The sequence below is a fragment of the Sycon ciliatum genome, chromosome 7, assembly GCF_964019385.1.
Source record: "Sycon ciliatum chromosome 7, ocSycCili1.1, whole genome shotgun sequence".
NCBI lineage: Eukaryota > Metazoa > Porifera > Calcarea > Leucosolenida > Sycettidae > Sycon > Sycon ciliatum.
Genome location: NC_088649.1, coordinates 31649763 through 31672510, shown reverse-complemented (window position 1 = coordinate 31672510; position 22748 = coordinate 31649763). Strand labels below are relative to the sequence as shown.

The 22748-nt window shown below is 45.0% G+C and overlaps 1 protein-coding gene across 1 annotated transcript in view; it reads right to left on the bottom strand.

Moving 5' to 3' along the window:
• Window positions 1–22748, bottom strand: part of LOC135820665 (uncharacterized) — a 58970-nt gene that overhangs the window by 7912 nt on the left and 28310 nt on the right. Inside the window, exons 5-7 of the mRNA XM_065333684.1 lie at window positions 15285–15410; window positions 12228–12422; window positions 6600–6899 (exon numbers count right to left, since the gene is read on the bottom strand). Coding sequence (XP_065189756.1) covers window positions 6600–6899; window positions 12228–12422; window positions 15285–15410 — 621 coding nt within the window. The remainder of the gene's footprint in view (window positions 1–6599; window positions 6900–12227; window positions 12423–15284; window positions 15411–22748) is intronic.

The window sequence follows — 22748 nt, the reverse complement described above, 5'->3', positions numbered from 1 at the left end:
ACAACGTTGAACGGTCTCTGCTTGGATGACGACTACACCATAGCTCAGTGGTTAGAGCATCGCTGGCTACAAGCGAGGGTCCCTGGTTCGAGTCCTGGTGGTGACAGTCAATTTTTTCTTCAGACTTTTCCCATTTGTCTCTTTCCCTCAAAACCAGTTAAAATTTATCTCCGTAGCGCTAACCGACAGCCTTCCAACTCGGAAAGTTCAAGATTATGGAAACTGCAAAAATGTCCGTTTCCTTTCTACATTTTTTATTAGCTCAACATAAGTCTTGAAGTGGTCATTGAACTGGCAATCGGTACCAGTTGTAAGCCGGTCGCGTCGAGCGAGTGGTCGCAGAATGCGAGTCAGAATGTACGTGAAACGGACGGTGACAGACAAATACGGTCGTCCACAGCAGGTGGTCGCTGAGTCCAGGTGGTCTTTGGAGCAGGTTTTACCTGTACTTTGAAATTCTCCGTGAAGTCCAAACACTACAACATACCACACTACACCATACCAAATTTGAAATTGCAATTTGTATTTGCTCGCAGTGGACATAGTTTGTTGCGCTCCCCATGATATCAAGCGAATGGCCGAGGGCCCCCTTGATTTGTGTGAGTTGCCAGTATGATGCAAGCCAGATATGGATTGATCGAAGAAGGATAGATTTACCATCAATGTGGACAAGAGTCATACTGTAGCTCAGTTGGTTAGAACATTGCTCGCGAATAGCAAGGTCCCTGGTTCGAGTCCCGGAAGCAGGACAGACTGAACGTGGAGCAGCACACTGATGTCGACCGAGGCAACCGGAATTGCAGGGACGCAGGGCGTAATAGGAAAGACTGGAAAGCGGCAGGATCGGAGGTGACAACGGCCAAGTCGTCGGGTCAGGGAAACAGTACCTCGGCAATCAAGTATCACCTGTCGGGCAGTGCTAGTTGTCGTGAGCGGTATTCCGATGATGTATTCTCTGTTTTGTCGCGTGGTAGGTCTTTGTTACGCCTGGAAGCCCCACAAGCAATGTTGATCATCCTCAATGACATTAGTAAATTCAGTAGACTTGGGCCGTGCGATGCACACACAACAATAATAGAGGAGTTCAGGATGAGGTTCCTTTTTTTAAAATAAGGCCACAGCTTCCAATCATGACATGCAAAGCAGCGGTGCAACATAGCAGGCATGAATCGTGGACGTGGTGACGGGGTCTGATGTGCTCCACCGACCTAGGGTCTCGGCTTCACTGCACAGCAAACGCATCAAAAGAAAACGGGGAGCTAATAATTATCGGGAGAGAGAGAGAGAGAGAGAGAGAGAGAGAGAGAGAGAGAGAGAGAGAGAGAAAGAGAGAGAGAGAGAGAGAGAGAGAGAGAGAAAAAGAGAGAGAGAGAAAGAGAGAGAGAGAGAGAAAGAGAGAGGGAGAGAGAGAGAGAGAAAGAGAGCAATAAATAAATATTTGTATATATATATATATATATGTTTGCACTATGCAGAGCTCACTGACTTGTCAGTTTGAGCACTCTGGCAAGGTACGTTCGGGCCTGATTGGAAATTTTTATTTCCATTGCTATCAGGTTCGGCCTCATTTCCTCTGTGCTGCGCTGACGAGTCCACAAAGGACGAAACAGTTCTGTCCGCAGATTGAGTATATATATATACATATATTTATTTATTGCCTTTGCTGTTTGCGTTATGCAGAGCTCACTGACTTGTCAGTTTGAGCACTCTGGCAAGGTACGTTCGGGCCTGATTGGAAATTTTTATTTCCATTGCTATCAGGTGCGGCCTCATTTCCTCTGTGCTGCGCTGACGAGTCCACAAAGGACGAAACAGTTCTGTCCGCAGATTGAGTATATATATATATAGAGAGAGAGAGAGAGAAAGAGAGAGAGAAAGAGAGAGAGAGAGAAAGAGAGAGAGAGAGAGAGAGAGAGAGAGAGAAAGAGAGGGAGAGAGGGAGAGAGCTGGGAGATAGAAGAGCACAGTGCTCCTGGTGATGGGGACTGCGATGGATAGCAGGTTTTGGGAAATGTTCATGAGAATCAGGATATTGGTGATGATGGCAGCAGGGTTATAAGCTAGGCAGCTGAACACTAACAAGAACAGGGAAAGCGTTGGCGAGCATATTCAAAGTGCATAAGTAGCAGAGAGCCAGTCCTGAGCAAGAAGATGATGGCACACCTTTTCTTGAAGCTTTGCATGTGGGGCTGGGCAGGTGGGTGGTGGAACAGGTCTGGTGGCAGGGCATTCCACGTTGCATCCATGCAAGCAGGGAATCCTTGAAGGCAGCCGTTCCAGGTGTTGGCAGGCAGGCCAGTTGTCATTTGGTATGGATGGGAATCCTGCAGCTGGAGAGACTGACGGGTAGGTCTCGTCTTGGGGGCATGGTGAGTGGCTGGTTTGGGCAGCATCTGCTTCAGAGGGCTGGATGCATCCAGATAGCGGAGCTTGTAGGTATAGACAAGTGCAGCTACCAGGCGACGAATTGCCAGGCTAGGGAGCCAAGTACCTGCTCCGATATGTGGAGGGCCCTTCGCTGGATCTGGTCCAGGTTCTTAAGATGGGACGATGGTGAGCCCAACCACACTAAGGGGCAATACTCGAGTGTGGGTCGCACAAAGCTGTTGTAGACGTGTTGGCGGCTCTCAGCGTCCAGAATGGGAGATGCTCGCTTCAGAAAGCCAATCCGCTGGTTAGCACGGGAAACTAGGGAGCGGAGGTGGAAGGAGTAGCTCAGGGTGTCGTCAAGAGTACATAACCCCCAGAGTGTGCAACTCCCACATACCCTGCTGTCCCGACAGAAATTCAAGTTGACGTTATTATTTATGACGCAATGCTTCTTGCACCAGTGATTTACAACATGTGTACGGGTGTCAACACATCACACGTTTTTCTTTGCAATAATTTGTACAGGATCAGATCGGCCTTGGTCAACCACAGGTTTCGGATTCGTTTGGTAATCCGTGTATAGTGCGCATTGCATCATAAAAATGCCGTCAACTTGAAATTCTGTCGGGACAGCACCCATAGTCGAGTTGCACACTCCAGGGGGTTATGTACTCTTGTTGTCGTCGAAGGTGACTCCCAGGAGTTTCAGCCGACTCTCTTCACTGACTGGTGTGCCATCAAATGCTGCTCGAGGGAGCTCCCAGGGCTGGCGATGGTGGCCTATAGACTTAGCCTGCGTCTTGGAGGGCTCACATTTGATCCTCCACTTATGTCCCCAACGGGAAAACGCATCAATGCCCTGCTGGAGGACCTCGGAGCCACAATCGAGGATCTTTCCTTTCTTCCTCTTCCTTCCCCTATTCCTTCCCCTATTTCTTGTCCCATTGATTTTTAGCTTTTTATTTTTCCACTTTCTTTTTGCTGTCCCACCCATGGAAATATTTTCCCGGTGGGTCTGGCTTATCGCCTTCGAAAGAAGTGAATAAAGGAGACATAATAATACTTGGTCCGCGTCAGCAATATTGTCGCTTATGTTTCGACAATAGAGCCGTCAGATGCGAAAAGGGTGCTTATGGCGTATTTTGGTCAAATTGAGATAAGCACTCAGGCAAAATCTTTAGGCTTTTATGATTCACCTCCAAAAAACCGGACTCAAAAATCTAAACCCATCATGAAGATATCGTCAATTTAGTATCCAGAATTTTTGCAACTTTTACGGTCTAAGTTGCAGAAAAATTGCAGGCTCTCCTGATTCGCTTGGACAGAAGCTGATGTTGCTGCTGCTGCTGTTCCGCACCAGCACACGCTTGCTCCTGGGAAGATGAGCCGCCAAAAAAGAGCTCCGTTACTTCAGCAACCTTGATTTCGAATGGTTCTGCATTGTCCTCTTCTTCATCAAAAAATGCATCGCTGTTTTCGGGTGCTGCACATTCGCTTGGGTCAAATACCTCGTCTGGCTCGCACTCTGAGTGAGAGTCGCCACACAATTCTACATCCATGTCCTGAAGAACTTTGGCTAAAGCCTCATCCACAGTAAAGTAAGACTGCCTGCTTATCTTGAAATTTGTAATAGAATACGGAAAGTCAAGCAGGACAGGAGACAAATGAATTTCGTTCAAAATCAGAGCGCGGAGCTCTTGAGAAATGCGCCACCAACAAAAGGCAGTTTTTTGTACGTAACTCCGCCGTTCTTTGGAGTATCAGGCCGGTTGAAGTATGTACAGAAAGCTGGGAGTCTCAGCAGTGCGCTAGTACAGTGTACATACCAGCGCTGTGGGATGCACACTCACTCCGCAACGATCAAAAAATGACGTCACATCAAGATTCACTTATGCACGTGACAGGTACATGACAGCCTGTCACTCTGACGCACTTTACTCGATTTGCTGTGTGATGCCATAAGCACCCTTTTCGCATCTGACGGCTCAATATGAACTTAGACTTTGGACACGAACGCGTGCACTTGAAGTGATCAGAAGTCGATAGTGACGGTCGCCTTTTCTATAGGACTTCGCGTGGGCAGTACGACAGCCTGTGTGGTTTAAATCAGACGCCGTTCTTTGCAAGATTTTATTTTGAACGACGACGACGACGCGTACAGTACTTGCAAATCTCCACGACGCACTGGATACTCCGAGCGTTGAGTTGGAGGTAAGGGAGCTGAGATCTCAGCTTGACGAGCGATCCCTGAGGTGAGCGATCTTGGCCGTTCAGCAAAATGGAGCTGATTCCGAGTAACCGATTACTTTATTGTGGCTTGCGCTGCTCTTGCCTGCACAGCTTACCAAGATAATCTATTTTGATGCGGCGCTGTATCAATCAGAATCACCCACCCGTCGCTCTCAAAATCCACTCGAACTGTAGGTAGACCTTTCAGTAAACTAACTTACTATTAGGCACTTCAGTCACGTGACCAGACCTGTCAAATTTTGCTAAGGTGAGAGTGCGTACTTGCGTGGCACCAGTCAAATGCGCTACCTGTACAGGCGATGCGCCGTTTTGCGAAAAGTCGACGTTTAGAGGTAGTTTTATTATCCCAAATGCCAAAGCGCGGGAAAATTCAAATGCAAACAGCTGCATTTTGGAGACGTATTTTTTATCGACAGTCGGGCAGCATGCGCAAAACTGTACAGGTACGCGCAAACCTGTACAGGTACGCGCTATGCTTTGTTGTACGGGCTGATAGTTGGGCGCATCGTGTTGCTCTGACGTTCAGCTTTCAGTAGATCCCGCATACGTCATAGTGCGTACATTTTTGCGACTTGTAGATCACGTACACTTCCAGCAAAGAGCTTTTTCACAAAGAACTGTTGTTTGATCGCGTTTGAAACGTTGCTTATCGTTTTCAGCGTCGTCTTTCCATTCGGAAACAGTAGAGTTCTTGTTTACCAGGGTTTGCGCAGCGCTGCGCAAGGAGACATTATGGACGTAGGCACTGAGAAGTATGCGCTTTAGGCGGAGGAGAACGACGATGCGTCGTCCTACCTGGGTGAATTCTCAAAGCGTACTGAAAGCCAAGTTTTGACACGGTTGCGCTGGAAGGCCTACTGATGTTTACGAACAATCAAAAAGCACAGTGGCTGCTGGAGAAACCCTCTGATGAGGGGATGCTTTGATATACACAGCCAGGCACGCTTCACCAAACTTTCAAAGCTCACCATCAGGCAATTCATGACTGCTGCATGGAGCAGTTGAATGAGAGGGAGGCAGATATCACACCATGGAAAGAAGCCACCAACAGAGGTCCTGAGGAACTTCTTGCCAATTTGGAATCACTTGAAGTGGCATGACTGTGTCCTGTGCAGTAATTCGCGCACACACGTGCGCGCGCGTACTTACCCTTGCAGTGTACGGCGTACAACGTGGAAGTTCTCTGTTGTTTTGTGCCAGAAGAATATCTTTATAGCTCTTACGCTTTAGTACCCGCAGGAGCCTGCCAGTATGTCGTTATCAGTTCATTTCACAACAAACTGAAGCTGTTACTATGGGTTACTATGGCGTTGTTATGGGTTGCTATGGAGTTGCTATAGTGATTATGGATCGAAACAATACAGATCAAAGTTCAGAATAGTCAAGAATACGGCAATTGTGACCGCAGAATAGTCAAGAATACGGCAATTGTGACCGCAAAGTTGTTGGTGTAAGTGAGTGATGTGTGCTTGAAAAAAAACACTCTGATGTTTTGTGACTATATCCACTGATAATACTTTGAAGATGCTGTTGGTGCCACAAATTGTATTGATTTCGCCTTATGCAATTGCCTATCTTCAACCCTTCATATCTGAGTGGTATCAGTGTGGATTTCAAAAAAATGTTCTGTGTGACCTAGTGATACCCACCACCATCGATTACCAAAAAAACGCGATTTGAAAAAATGGGGCAAAGTGCCTATTACTAACCAAAATTGGGAAGAAATGAGCTGCCTAGTGAGCTTTGACGACATATAAACAAAACAAAAAAACGTAAATCGTGTCCGTTCCCGCTAACACCCGGTAAACCCTAGCGGCGTATAAACAAAGCTGAAAGATGAGCGGACCAAGTAATAATATCCTTAGTAAACTCAATAAACCTGAAAAATAGGCTTAATAGCAGGCCTACTTTGAGCTGTTCCTCACCTAAAAGGAAGTGTATTCACCAAGATTCAAGCATAAACATACAAATGTACTTACTATAGTGAAGGGAGATGCAGAGGACTGGAATTTCCGCATCAGCCCTGACCCTTCCTATAGCTTTGCCTGGGTACACTATGGAATGATGATCCTTAGTCCATGTTTGCGTAGTCGCTCCTGCGAGGCAGTTGAGTGTATCTTGGTTAAATTGTATCTGCGAGAAAGCCAAATTTACTTGCTGAAACCCTCCACCACCTTGGCACTGTTTCTCAGCATCAGCATACGAGGAAGCTAAGCCACTCCCACCCATGGCATGCATTGTGCCGTGGTAGATTTTAAGGCCTGCGCAGATTTTTATGGCTGAAAATGGAAAAATGAAGCACACATGAAGTTGAATAATCGCCGCGTTGACAACAATTTTAATAAAGCAATAAAAAGAACTAACTCTGCCGTCATCATCATGCATCAACGAAGTCAAATGTTTTTCATAATCGATTTTCACATTCACATCAATGGAGTTGTTGCTTGTTCTCTACTTGTGAAATGAAGCTTTTCCTGCAGACTTGACAATAAATTTCATATGGCATTCAATTGACCGTAAATTTGGCGTCTCTCAATGGATTTGAGTGGAAATTTCTCCACACACTCCCGCCACTATGGTGGCCCTCCGGACATGATGTAAAAGTTCTTGCGCCACACTGACAGGCTTTCCAGGCCGGAAACAACTCAAAATTCCGGCATAGTGCCACGGTGTGCAAGCCACCCAGGAGCCAAAAATATGCATTTACATTTTTTCACATTTTCTTGCCCATTCTGTCCGTGAGTAGCGTTGGCACGCTGGTGACTTCAAAGCGTATAGTGTATAGTGTTTAGAGGATAGCATATCCCCGTACTGTATCCCCATACGTAAGCGTATCCCCGTACATTAGCATACGGAGTCTGCCTGTGCATTAAAGCTGCTGTTAACGATTCTTTTGAGCCAGTTAATTTCATGGCCAGTTATAGTTAATTTCATTGCCAGTTATAGTTACATTTTAATTGTCAGTTACAGTGTGTTCACTGAGACCCTTGTGTATTTTTGCCTCCGAGAGACTGCGGCCCGCTACAAATTGGTGGCAGCGGTAAATTCATTTTGTTTCATTCTATACCTAACTTCGTTACTTTACACGTTTCTCAGACCCCCATGGCTCAACCTGCTGCAGCTCCGTGCGACTGCAGCCCGCTACAAATTGGTGGCAGCGGTAAATTCATTTTTTTTCAAGATGAGAATCATGTTTCTTGCCATCCTGGGCTTGGCCCTGCTTATTAGCCTGCAGCACAGTCAGGGTGCTAGCGTGGATCACCCTTCTCTCCGCACGGCACACACTGGAGACTCCAATGGCGATTCCAAGCGACCCGCTACCTACATGTATACTACCGGTGGTGTTGCCGAAGCTGATGAGAACGACGACATGCAGGCTGCTGACCAAGACAAGGAGAGTATTCCCCAAGACTAGCAGCGTTTGATTTTCGCCGGCACGCATTTGGCAGACGGCCGAACCCTGAATGGCATTTTTTGCACGGGATCCAAACAAAAACAAAAGTCCAGAAGCAGCCATGGGTGGTGGGATAGGGTCCCTCAACGTGGCCCTGGAATCTGTCACAATGGCAGGAGTGGGCGTTCTCTCACAGACTCCTACAGACCCAAGTCAATTTTTGAATTTGTTTAGGTTTAGGGCGTGCTACGAGGTCGTACCTTTGATACAACATCCAGTGCTAGGACCTCCGCAGCAAGCCATTTGCACAGCGCTGCAAACCAAATCCAGGATACCCTCAAAAATCGGCAAAGACTACCACTCACGTTCCACTACTGCCTAGTACTGAATCCCACCTGACTTCTTGACAGGACAAGACTCAAACTTGCCAAAGTTACTAAATCAACGTCAACTACAATAATCAAGCCACATATCTGAAACGTCACGAGGGTGCTGGCAAAAGTCCTGCTTCACGGCTGCGAAGCCCGCCGCCGTGCAGCCCAATACAAGGCTCCGAAACGTGACTTTTTTGGACTTGCAGCAAAATTCTGCACACTTTCGCGTCTTTCCATGATACCGGACAAGTGGCGCACGGTCTGCTCACAAAATCTAAGTTCGAGAAAAAACACTAAGAACAACAACAGTGAAATTTTTTGTTGTACATAGGTTTCGTGGTAGCAAGTCTTCAGTGTACAATCATCTGTTGGCTAGTCCTGATTGTTGCAATTCGTATTCCGACTCTTCATTCACTGTATTGTGCCGTGGTCGTCATGGTTATGGACTACAGTTGAAAGTTTTGGAAGCCATCTGTCAGCGTCTGTATAAGCCTAATTTGTGTGTACAGAAAGATAGTATAATTGGGTTGAAATTGTTCAAGTAAAGTGTCATGTTTGGTGCGGCCAAGCTTGGCCGTTAATGTTCTAGGTGTAATGTACTACTGTTATTTGTTATCACTTTGTCCTTTCTTCTTTCTTTCTCTTCTTTGTTCATTTTTCAGTTGCAAGTTTAGTGTTAGTACACACATTCGGTATTGCTCTCGCTTTCATTGTTAAAATACACACTTGTAATTTTCACTGCTGTTGTTCTTAGTGTTATTTCTCTAACTTAGATTTTCTATAATAGTTCAATTTGTTTTCAGTGTCCTTTAGTACAACGAAAATTCCTGATGAGTGTTGTACGAAAACTTGTTTGAATCCCTTTTTTTTGTCTACACAATTTCTTCACATTTTCATCGTTTTATTGCACATTGTCTCCACAGTTTTGCATTACATGAATACAGTGCACACAAAATGTCAATTCAGCTTGTATTACTGATTGCGATTATCAAATTATTATTATTATTATTATTTTTATTTTTAAAAGAGGTCGGAGGCGGATAATACTTTAAAACGAAGGTAAGTTATGGGTCGCAAGTATCCACGCAAACACACATCCAGTCATAATTTTTATATTTTATTTTTTTACCATGTTCACATAACCAGCTCGAAAAGAATAAGGAAAGACAATGGTACGGAGACTAGGACAAACTGACAAGTAATGAGCAGGCGCTGTGACTAGACGCAGCAGTGATGGTGGGGCATTGATGACTCTGCCGGCCTGAGGTCTCGGCGTCACGGCCAAAAACACGCACCAAAACAAGGAAAAAAAGAAGAAGATAGAGCTGTACAGGTCAGAAAGATGCGAAAAACCCGCAAAACCCAAGCCTTAACACGAGTGAGTGTGGGGAGAAACTATCATAGCATCATACTATTCATAGGGAATCGACTGCCCAGAGCCAGTTTGTGCTGCGAAGATGGCGATAAACGTTCGTTTTGAATGATTGCATTCTCTTGCTGTGGGGAGGCTGGGACAGGAGAGCGGCAGGGAGGGAGTTCCAGTCGCTGATGCTGCAGTGTGGGAAGGAACGCTTCAGTTCCAGCGGGGCAGATGCAGGCAGCTGGTGTTGGAGCTGGTGGTCATGGCCACTGACACTACCGTGCTCGCTGCGGGTTCTGGGGTTGGCAGAGGTGATATGGCGTGTCGGCAACACAGAGAGCAGCTGCGGTGGACCAGGCAAGTAGTGCAGCTTGTACAGGCAGGCAAGCGAGGCAACAGTACGGCGGATGGCCAAGCTGGGTAGGTGTGCCCCAGGGCCGATAGCATGGAGTGCGCGGCGCTGAACATTGTTCAGACGCTGGTGGTGACTCTGCGCAGCTCCCATCCATACAAGAGGCGCATACTCCATGACTGGTCGTACGAACGCCTTATACACTGTCGTCCGGCCGGCGGGGGTGAGGATGTGGGCGGCTCTGTTTAGAACCCCAAGCCGTTGGCGGGCACGGGTGGCTACGGAGCGTAGGTGATATAATAAGGCACTTGTCACAAGTATCCAAACGGTTCGGTCCCTTCTCATCAAGGATTATACAGGGAATGGCTCAAGTTCGAAAGACTAAAACTTATATAGCGTAAAGATAATTAGATAACAACACTCGTGACAAGGTGGAAAATTATCAAGTTTCGCACGACACAAAACTCGAAGGAAAATAATAATAGTGACAACAACATAGTGAGCAAATTAAGTTACATTGTTACCACCTCGACGAGGAGTAACACCAAACAATTGTAGCGACAACACATTTTCTTTCTGTACGCAAAGTTCAGGATCTAACTTACGGATATACAAAGCTTCTAACACAGCCAAATGCAACGCACATCTACCACGTGACAATATTGAGAAAACATTACCACTGTACAACTCACGACAATTGGTACGGGCTGACAGATGTTGCTTGATTGACGAAGTGCGATTCTTAGCTCCATTGGGTGTTGTCTCCTCCAATGTCCCGTCATCTCGCCTTTTCGTGGCATCACCACTATCCGTCTCTTCGCGTTTCCGCGGCCTTCCACGTTTCTTGACACTAACCGTTGGGTGCGCGATACCCAGTGTCCTTTCAGCTATGTCTCCTCCATTGCGGATTTCTATTGAGCTTCTTACTCCAACTTGTTCGGTGTCCGATATTGAGGTTAGTTTTCGCGGTCTACCACGTTTTCGAATATTGACTGTTGTTGTCACTTCCGTTGTCGCTGTACGTTCGTCCTCACCAGTCCGTATTTTCACTTGGCTTCTCGTCACCCTTTCCGACGCCGACAGATCCTTTGTCAGGTGGTTTACGTGTCGGTCTTTCACCATCTTTTATGCTGTTCTCAGCTGGCCCGTGTCCTACACACGCACAGGAGGACGGGCATGCAGTCACATCTTCACGGGAAGAGGAAGATCCACCGATGGACTGGACAGCACATTTTGGAGGACGACCACGGCGAGGACGACAATCGCGCGCATCAAGCGGAACACAACTTAACGGCACATGTTGACGAATGCGTGCGCCCAGGTGCTGAAGGGTTCTACCTACATACCGATCTTCACATTGTCGGCATTGAAAGAAATAGATAAGGTTACTTTTACTAAGGGTAGATAGAACATCCTTCTTCACACTGAACGCACACACTGTCCCAAATATGACGTACAGCTTGACGCACGGATATGATGGACATACAATACCACGAACATCCTTCTCCACGCGTGCAGAACCGGTGCCAACCCAGGGTAAACGGAGCACCACTGGGCAACGGTCAGGTCCAAATTGGATAGGCTTGTCTGTCACCGGTTTTTCGTTGATTAGCTTGGCCAGAAATTCCTTTGGATAGCCGTTGTTCGTAAATATTGATGTCAGTCTGTCTAATTCGTCCTGCAATAGATGAGGGGAACATATTCTATGTGCACGATAAACTAGCGCTTTCACAAGATGTCTCTTCGATTTCGTTGGAGTATAGCTCCCCCACGGAATGTAGAGGCCGGTGAACGTTGGCTTCCCAGTTTATCGTGCACATAGAATATGTTCCCCTCATCTATTGCAGGACGAATTAGACAGATTAAAAGCAGGCCCGAATCTACCTTGCCAGAGTGCTCAAACTGACCAGTCAGTGAGCTCTGCATGACGCAAACAGCAAAGGCACTACCCCACCCCAGAGTGCTCAACTGCTACAAGATCAGGAGCGAAATACTCAATCTGCGGAAAGATTTATTTCGTCCTTTGTGGACTCATAAGCCAGGACAGAGGAAATGAGGCGCGATCGTGAGGATAATATGCACAAGGGATCCACATCAAGCAACAAACTATGAAACTATGAAACTTACCTAGTGGCCTGCAAGTTGGCACGTTGTAAAATATATATTGACTGGAGCCTTGATCCCATTTAAGCGGGGCTAATGCTCCTCTCCTATAATCGCATTCAGTGCCAGGGTTGCAGTATGGAAACTTTCCTTCTGGGCACTGGAATCTGAAAACTCCGTTTTCAAAATCTTTTATAATCTCGTCTCCGGAATAGTGTACTGAAATCATACAAGCAACACGGGTATACAGTTTTTAATTATAGGTTAGCGTAAAGTACCGTTGATCCCCCTCCCCCCCCCCCCCACACACACACCATGTCGCTTCCCAGCTGGGTTTTCCAGCGAGGTCGAAAATGCACACGAAGATTCGGCAGGTTTATTCGGAAAAAGCTCCGTTTGCCGAAATATTTTCGGATGAATTTTCTTGTAGAAGAGCGATAGCGCGTGATTTATTTAAAAAGGTTTCTTATCTCGGCATGGCTTCGCAGGCATCTTTGGCGACATCGGCATCGTCAGCTAACTTTGATTGCTCCTCACTGCCTGTCTACTCTCTTTCGCCTGGAGTGTCCTCACCGTCATCTGTGTGGCTGAAAAGACTATGGCAATACACTTAAATTCGATTTGGCCAAGGAGTTGGTTTTTCTGAGGCGATTGAGGAGGCAAGTTTGGCCTTTGACTCTTTGGACGATCAAAGTTCGTTGAAATCAGCAAGAAAAGGAGCACGGGACAGGACGTTGCTGATGCTGGGGCTCACGAAATGAAAACACATCATTTTCGACTTGCGAAACAAACGTTGGTGCGAAAATTCGACATTTTGATGTTCGATAAATGACCGAAGAATACCGAACTGAAATTCGGAATGCAAAACCTCACTAGTGAGTAGTGTGTCAGCTAGAGACGTGGTTCGGTTTAGTCTATAGTAGAGCCGGTAGAGGAAAGTAGAATCTACCCTTTTGAGTAGAATAAAAAAATAAAAAGAACACTACCAAAAGTAGTAGTTTCTACCCAAATTGTAGATCAAAACGGAGAGATGGCCAAAATTTGAGCAGAGCTGACATTGTGCCACTCAGCCAAAGTCTTGTACTAGCAAGTAATTTATTTTGCTTCCACATCAATCATCACTGCAACTGTTTGCCAAGTTTCTTCATCATTCACACCAACTGCACCAAGTCTCACAGCTGTAACAACAGGACCGGCACTGCGACAAGTCATATGATTGTAACAATTGGAAGAGAACATTATCAGAGCAGTCAGACAACACAGACATAAGTCACGCAAAAGCAAGAGAGGATTTCTTCTGCACTCATAGCCGTGACTGCACACACACACACACACACACACACACACACACACACACACACACACACACACACACACACACATACACGTGCTCGCACACGCGCGCACACACACACACACAACCAAATACACACACAAGGGCGCATAACATGGATAGCAATATGCCATTAACGTTTCGAAGCATCAATGTACAACAAATGCACAGCAATAAGAACAGGGAAATGAGCACATACGTAGTGCATGATAGTAACTCAACATTGGAGAAAGGCACTGTTTAAAGTTTAGTACAGGACTGCGTTATGTCCTGTGTCAGACTCCTTGTGGAAACGACCTTGCACTGGGCTAACTTGTGGCATTGTTGCATCTAGACCTGGGGATTTATTCCTGGATCTAGGATGGATCAGTGCTGGCAGAGGTCTGCCAGCTAATAGGAGCTTCATGCTATATGCCAAACTGCAGCAAGACATAGCTAACGAGGAAGCAGCCGAGCAAAAGGCCACAACAACCAAAAGCCAGCTCAGCTACGTAGCTCGGCAAGGCTATGAGCAAGTTGTCATTGGCCACAATTCCGAGGTTATGTGCAACCAAACTAAGCAGGAGTGACATTGTGTGACTGGACTGAGAATTTCAGATCACAGGCAGTTACTGACTCCTGCTCATTCCCTTTGCCTTCATTATCAGGTAGCTCACTCAGACTTGCACAGCTTCTTCAGTTCCATTGTACTCTGAGGACTCAGCAAAGCTCAGCAGCAACATGAAACATCGAACATTTCATGGGCTCGTACGAGACAAGCTCGTGAAGAGAAACAAATGGCACGTCAATAGCTGCACCTTTAGAGATGCATGCCATGCAAGCTATGATCCGACTTGGTTTGCTCGCTGAGCAAGGCTAAGAGAGCATCCATGCGGAATTCATCTCTCTCTGGAGAAGCGTTTCTGGCAGATTCCTGCGCCCATGAAAATTTCGAAGCAATTGCCACGCAGCACCTAACAAGAACGCTGCCCGGGTCCAGGCCACTCAGTCGCCGCAGCTAAGGCATCGAGGAAAGCGGCAGCCATCGTGATCCTTCACTTCATACCATGGTCATGTCAATAATCAGTGACTCTCCGGCTCTTTTCAAGTCGGTTCTTCTTCGCCCTCTATATCTCGTCCTGTTGCAATATTTTATTTTACTTATCTGTCTTGCATGCACTTCACGTTCGGTCAGGACTCTGAAACCTCGATTTACCTAAGGTCAACTACTTGATTCTACTTGATTCAAAAGGATCCACCTGAAACCATGCCAATTACATAAATCGAACGTGTAAAGTACAAATTTGCAATTTATCAGTAAAATCGCCGCCATGTTATTCGATGGCCGCGGCTGAACGGCCGTGAGACCTAGCACTGAAATCCCTCCACATTTCAACCCAATGTAGACTATTTATTTGGTGTTTTCTGCCGTAAGTGTCATTATGAAGTTGTCTGATGAGTGGTTTCGCACGAAACTCGGAGTAACAACGAATTTCTTGGCTATCCGTCGCTTGACGACTTGTGTGTCATTGCTCTGTCTTTTTGACATTGAGCACCCTCTCCGCAGCTGTGTGGAACCAGATCTTACTCTATCCATATAATATATACAGATTGGGAACATATGCAGATTTAGTACACAACAGAGGCCAAAAAGCTTTCTTCGTTACTCCGATTTTCGCAGACACTTTGTGTACAGATTGAGTTTATACATAATTATATCCTCAATCTGAGAAATAATTATATCTGTATTTTAAATCCCTGTCACTTACAGCCTTCGTCAGGGCCTGGCAACTCGCAACTATAGCCACGGTGGTAGTTCTTACAAGACAGTGGATAGGGATGTTTCAATTTTTTCTGATCACAGATGCCCTGATACTTGGTACACTCATCCACATCTGAACGAAACAGAGCAAAAAGAGACAGAAGTTGCAGTTTGGAAGTGGGGATAGGCGTCGGAAGATATTTTTGTTTGGTTTGGCAAAGATTGCAGCAGATGGGCGCCGGAGGAAGCTCCCTGGGCACAATTAAGCCAAATCTCGCTATTTGAGAGCAGATGCCACCGTTTCATGATTACAATGCCACCCTTGCGCCCATAACTTGGTAATAATGATACAGCAGATATATAGCTCACAAGGCTACCTCAGACCCTTTTGTAACCGCTTCACGACGGCCAAGGCACCAAAGACAAGCAAAACGAGTGATTTCTACTGACAATTTTAGGTTTTTTTGTGTGTGCAGAAAGATAGCGTTATTACCCTAAAATTGTTCAAATAATGTTCTTTTGTGTAGTATGGCAACGTTGTCACCTTCTTGTTTATTATTGTTATTATTATCATTCGTTCTCACTTTTTTGTTTTTGTTGCTGATACACACTTCGTATTATTATTATTATTATTATTATTATTATTATTATTATTATTATTATTATTATTATTCTGCTAAGTACACACAGTCATATGAGCCCAAGATTCAGCAAGCATGGCTCCATCATGTCCAGTGCTGGAGGCTTACCGTTCTCGCAGCTGCTGCCCGTGTATCCGGAAAAAAATTCTGCTAAGTACACACAGTCATATGAGCCCAAGATTCAGCAAGCATGGCTCCATCATGTCCAGTGCTGGAGGCTTACCGTTCTCGCAGCTGCTGCCCGTGTATCCGGTTTGTCTCTTTCCCTCAAACCAGTCAATATTTTATGACTTGGGGCTCCCCGCGTGCTAGTTTGTACGTGAAGTGTGTGGGTTACAGTGAGGGCTGCGTCCCACCCGCCTGTGTGGATTCACAGGAAGTGTGAGTTATAAAGTCTGAAGAAAATGTTGAACGGCCTCTGCTGGGATGACGACTACACCATAGCTCAGTGGTTAGAGCATCGCTGGCTACAAGCGAGGGTCCCTGGTTCGAGTCCTGGTGGTGACAGTCAATTTTTTCTTCAGACTTTTCCCGTTTGTCTCTTTCCCTCAAACCAGTCAATATTTTATGACTTGGGGCTCCCCGCGTGCTAGTTTGTACGTGAAGTGTGTGGGTTACAGTGAGGGCTGCGTCCCACCCGCCTGTGTGGATTCACAGGAAGTGTGAGTTATAAAGTCTGAAGAAAATGTTGAACGGCCTCTGCTGGGATGACGACTACACCATAGCTCAGTGGTTAGAGCATCGCTGGCTACAAGCGAGGGTCCCTGGTTCGAGTCCTGGTGGTGACAGTCAATTTTTTCTTCAGACTTTTCCCGTTTGTCTCTTTCCCTCAAACCAGTCAATATTTTATGACTTGGGGCTCCCCGCGTGCTAGTTTGTACGTGAAGTGTGTGGGTTACAGTGAGGGCTGCGTCCCACCCGCCTGTGTGGATTCACAGGAAGTGTGAGTTATAAAGTCTGAAGAAAATGTTGAACGGCCTCTGCTGGGATGACGACTACACCATAGCTCAGTGGTTAGAGCATCGCTGGCTACAAGCGAGGGTCCCTGGTTCGAGTCCTGGTGGTGACAGTCAATTTTTTCTTCAGACTTTTCCCGTTTGTCTCTTTCCCTCAAACCAGTCAATATTATTATTATTATTTTTTTTTTATTTTTTTTTTATTTTTTTTTTATTTATTTATTTTATTTTTTTTTATTATTATTATTATTATTATTATTATTATTATTATTATTATTATTATTATTATTATTATTATTATTATTATTATTATTATTATTATTATTATTATTATTATTTAAACAATCGACGAGGAGACAATAGTCGTAAAATGGCAATAAATAAGATAAATTGTGCACTCATAACAACAGCAAAAATGAAGAAAGTCAAGTTCCATAACGTTTTTTGTGACTGTCATCAGTGAAACGCCGTCACATAAAAATGTAATAACTAAAACACACACTTATATACATGTAGCTAATATGGTTTCAGGTAGAAATACAGCAGCTAACAGGTACAAAAAGGGAAGTTTGCACCTTTGCAATGTGTGAATATAGTGTATGTGAGAAAGGTAGTGGCAGATGAATGTGATACTGTGTGAATGAATGTAATGGTGCGTGTGTATTACTTGAAGAGTGTGAGTGATACAACGTTTTCTTTCTGTTTACATAGCACAGGGTCACGAGTACGAATATACACAGCTTCCAACACCTGCAATTGCTTGAAGAAACGTGCGCAACGAATAACACTAAACCAGGAATCGTCAAACACCTTACGACATTCTGGACTGGACACCAAATGCTTGTACACTGCAGACTTCCTCTTGTCAACATCAAACTCCTCCTCATCACTACTCTCATCCTCCACCTCCATTCCAATGCCGCCGTCCATCCCATCGTACTCGTATTCGTCGTCATCAGTCTCCATCTCCTCGCGACACCGCTTCCCCTTCCTTGATTCGTTCTGTGCCGTGCCTGTGCTTCCTCCTGCGTCTCACACTCTTCAAGTAATACACACGCACCATTACATTCATTCACACAGTATCACATTCATCTGCCACTACCTTTCTCACATACACTATATTCACACATTGCAAAGGTGCAAACTTCCCTTTTTGTACCTGTTAGCTGCTGTATTTCTACCTGAAACCATATTAGCTACATGTATATAAGTGTGTGTTTTAGTTATTACATTTTTATGTGACGGCGTTCCACTGATGACAGTCACAAGAAAACGTTATGGAACTTGACTTTCTTCATTTTTGCTGTTGTTATGAGTGCACAATTTATCTTATTTATTGCCATTTTACGATTATTATTATTATTATTATTCCTGGTGGTGACAGTCAATTTTTTCTTCAGACTTTTCCCGTTTGTCTCTTTCCCTCAAACCAGTTAATATTATTATTATTATTATTATTATTATTTAAATAGGCGTCGAGGCGACAATAGTTTTAGAATTGCGATCAACAGAACGAGCTGAACCGACATTTCACAAAGGCTTTTATTGTTTTCAAAAAAACGAGTGGATACGAAGGCAGTGAAGAACGTGGAAGAAAGAAAAAATGTGATATGGAAAAAAATGATGAACAAAAAATTTGTACTTCGAACTAGTTTTCGCACAACACTCCTCAGGAAGCTACGTTGTACTAATGAAAAACAATCCAGAAAGATACTAATAAAGAGAAATGGAGTGAGAAGAAACAACACCTATGAAAATGATAATCCTAGCACTAAGGTAATAACAGGAAAAACTGCGAAAGCAATTAACGAACTTGTAAGGACTACTAGTATACTGTGACACAAGATATGACACCATGGCCAACCAGAGCCAAACCGACAGAACAAGCTGCCCCTAAAACAATTTCAAACGAATAATGCTGTCCTTCTGGACACACAGATCAGGCTTATGAATACGTTGACAAACAGCTTCTAACACACTCAACTGCAACTTATAACCATGACGAGCACGGCACAAAACAGAAAAAGAAGAATCAGAATACACCTTGCAACAATCAGGACGAGATGCAAGATGCTTATACACTGATGACTTCCTACTAGAAAACACACGCTCGCACCCACTCTTACTCACACAATCATTCTCGCTCTCACACTCACCGGAATCACTGGACTCACTGGCCGAATCCTCCTCAACGACGTCCTGCCTCGGAGCAATCAGGTCCCGTCTCCTCCCATCCCTCGTCTCACGTTCCTGTTGTGTATTACGTTGGCTCGGTACTTCCGTACTGAAATAGGTCATGGTGTAATTAGCAGTTGTTCTTCTGGGTCTCGTTGATATTGAGGTAGGTATTTTTGTCGTCTCTGCCGGTGATGCAGCAAGCGATGCTGATGCAAACGTGTCTGCATGCAACACACGTGGCGTCGCCGAAGCCACATCCACCTCCGCTGGTGGAGGGAGTGACTTGGTCATGGCCACGGGAGCCAATGGTGGACTTGCCGAGTGGGACGCTAGGTCCTGTGTTGGCGGAGGTAGTGGTTGTTTACGGGGTCTTCCCCGCGTGGGACGCTCCAGTTGTGCGCTACGTGGGATAATGTGTAAAGGAGTGTGTTGCTTGATGCGTTCGCTCAGGTGCTGAACAGTCCTACCAACATACCGGCTAGCACAATTCCGGCATTCAAAGTTGTAGATTACATGACTTAAATGATGGGTTGGTAGGACGTCCTTCAACACCGTGAACGAACGCATCGTTGTGTAGACGGGTATGAAGTGTACCGCATAGTAGGTTTGTTTGATGATCGCACGAACTTCACGACTCACATTGTCAGACTTCTTGCCCTTCCATGGTAAGCACAAAAAGACGGGACAACGAGCAGGCCCTATCAATTCATGTTTCGGCGTGGGGGCTGTAGACAACAGTTCTGCCAACATGTCGCCTGGGTATCCGTTTTTGGTGAAAACTGAACGGAGAAATTCGAGCTCACCACTGAGTTTACAAGGCGAACAGATCCGTTTGGCGCGATCCACGAGATTCTTTACTAAGTTGACTTTATAATTAGATGAACAGTACGAGTCATAGGAAATGTATTGTCCGGTGAATGTCGGTTTACGATACACCGATGTTACGCTACCAAATTCGGTTTTCTCAACAAGTACGTCGAGGAAGGATAACTTGCTTGACTGCTCGTGCTCACATGTGAAGCGGAGGGAAGGGTGAAGGTTGTTGAGAGCACCAAGAAAGACCTCGCTGTCTTCTATGGAATCAAAGTATGTGAAAGAGTCATCAACGAAACGGAAATAGAGACTCGGCCATAGAGACGCATCAATCTTGCACTCACAGTAACCGACAAAGACATTAGCTAACACGGGACCCAACGGAGAGCCCATGGCTACTCCATCTATCTGCTTATACATCACGTCATTGAACGAAAACTCGACGCCAGTTGTGACTAACAACATCAAACGTCGAAAAGCACATTCAGGTAGCCACGGAGTGTCAACTTCGTCAACACGGTACAACACATCCGCGCAAATATCAATTGTCTCCTCCAGCGGTACGTTTGTGAACAAACTCACTACATCGAACGAACACATATGTGAGTGAGTTGGAACAGGTCGGACCCGTAGCTTTTCTACGAAATCGAAACTATCTTTAACAGTGTGTTGGCAGTAGTGCTCCTCAACAACTTTCAACAACCTACACAACCACTTAGAGATTGAATACTGCGGCGAAGCTGTCATGGAGACGATTGGCCGGACAGGACATGTAGGCTTATGTATTTTTGGTAAACCATAAAGGCGAGGACGTAGTGATCCGACCGGCTTCATCAAGTCAAATTCATGTGTAGAGATACTCTTGTCGGCTTTTAGTTTCTTTAGGTAATTGATTAGCTCTGCCTCTACTTTCATGGTTCTGTCAAACTGTCCAACTGGGCCAATTGCTTGGAATTTAGATGTATCAGCAAGGATGACAATCATTTTGTCAACATAGTCAGCTTTGTTCATAATGACTGTAGCACGACCTTTGTCAGGTCTGGTTATGATGATGTCCTTATTCGCTCGCAATTCTTTACGGGCTTTGAGATGCTCGCGAGATAATGAGAAAGAACTTCGGTCTGGTAATTGTTCGGAATGCTCTTCAGCCTCTGCTCTAAGTTTAGCTGCGCACACCGACTGTTGAGCCTCGGAAATCGGCGAAAAGCATAATAGTTTCCTGTAAAACAGTTCAAATTCTGTCATGACGATTTCTTTGTTATTACAAGAAGGCGGAATTCCGAAGTCTGTTCCGCGGGAAAGGAGTTCTTTTTGCACATCAGTCAATTCCAAGGCTGACATGTTGATGATGCTGTTTGGATTGAAGGTAACCTGGCCATATCTTTTCTTTCGTAGCCAGGTGAAAGTCTTGTCATACTTAGCGATCAGTCGAATGCGTTGTCTATCATCGTTTTCAGATAAGAGCAGCGAGAAGCTACTGCTAATTACACCATGACCTATTTCAGTACGGAAGTACCGAGCCAACGTAATACACAACAGGAACGTGAGACGAGGGATGGGAGGAGACGGGACCTGATTGCTCCGAGGCAGGACGTCGTTGAGGAGGATTCGGCCAGTGAGTCCAGTGATTCCGGTGAGTGTGAGAGCGAGAATGATTGTGTGAGTAAGAGTGGGTGCGAGCGTGTGTTTTCTAGTAGGAAGTCATCAGTGTATAAGCATCTTGCATCTCGTCCTGATTGTTGCAAGGTGTATTCTGATTCTTCTTTTTCTGTTTTGTGCCGTGCTCGTCATGGTTATAAGTTGCAGTTGAGTGTGTTAGAAGCTGTTTGTCAACGTATTCATAAGCCTGATCTGTGTGTCCAGAAGGACAGCATTATTCGTTTGAAATTGTTTTAGGGGCAGCTTGTTCTGTCGGTTTGGCTCTGGTTGGCCATGGTGTCATATCTTGTGTCACAGTATACTAGTAGTCCTTACAAGTTCGTTAATTGCTTTCGCAGTTTTTCCTGTTATTACCTTAGTGCTAGGATTATCATTTTCATAGGTGTTGTTTCTTCTCACTCCATTTCTCTTTATTAGTATCTTTCTGGATTGTTTTTCATTAGTACAACGTAGCTTCCTGAGGAGTGTTGTGCGAAAACTAGTTCGAAGTACAAATTTTTTGTTCATCATTTTTTTCCATATCACATTTTTTCTTTCTTCCACGTTCTTCACTGCCTTCGTATCCACTCGTTTTTTTGAAAACAATAAAAGCCTTTGTGAAATGTCGGTTCAGCTCGTTCTGTTGATCGCAATTCTAAAATTATTATTATTATTATTATTATTATTATTATTATTATTATTATTATTATTTTAGTCAAATTTTTTCTTCAGACTTTTCCCGTTTGTCTCTTTCCCTCAAAACCAGTCAGTATTTTATGACTTGGGGCTCCCCGCGTGCTAGTTTGTACGTGAAGTGTGTGGGTTACAGTGAGGGCTGCGTCCCACCCGCCTGTGTGGATTCACAGGAAGTGTGAGTTACGAAGTCTGAAGAAAACGTTGAACGGTCTCTGCTTGGATGACGACTACACCATAGCTCAGCGGTTAGAGCATCGCTGGCTACAAGCGAGGGTCCCTGGTTCGAGTCCTGGTGGTGACAGTCAATTTTTTCTTCAGACTTTTCCCGTTTGTCTCTTTCCCTCAAAACCAGTCAGTATTATTATTATTATTATTATTATTATTATTATTATTATGGAGTTGGCTTTATTTCACTCACGTTGTCATGACATGAGGTAAGAACCCCATCACCGGGCCAAAAGAGACCAAGGGTAATGAGAGAAAAAAAAAATAGATAAATGGCCAACGCAATGAAGACCGAAGCAAAAAGGATTGTAAAAACCAAAGCAA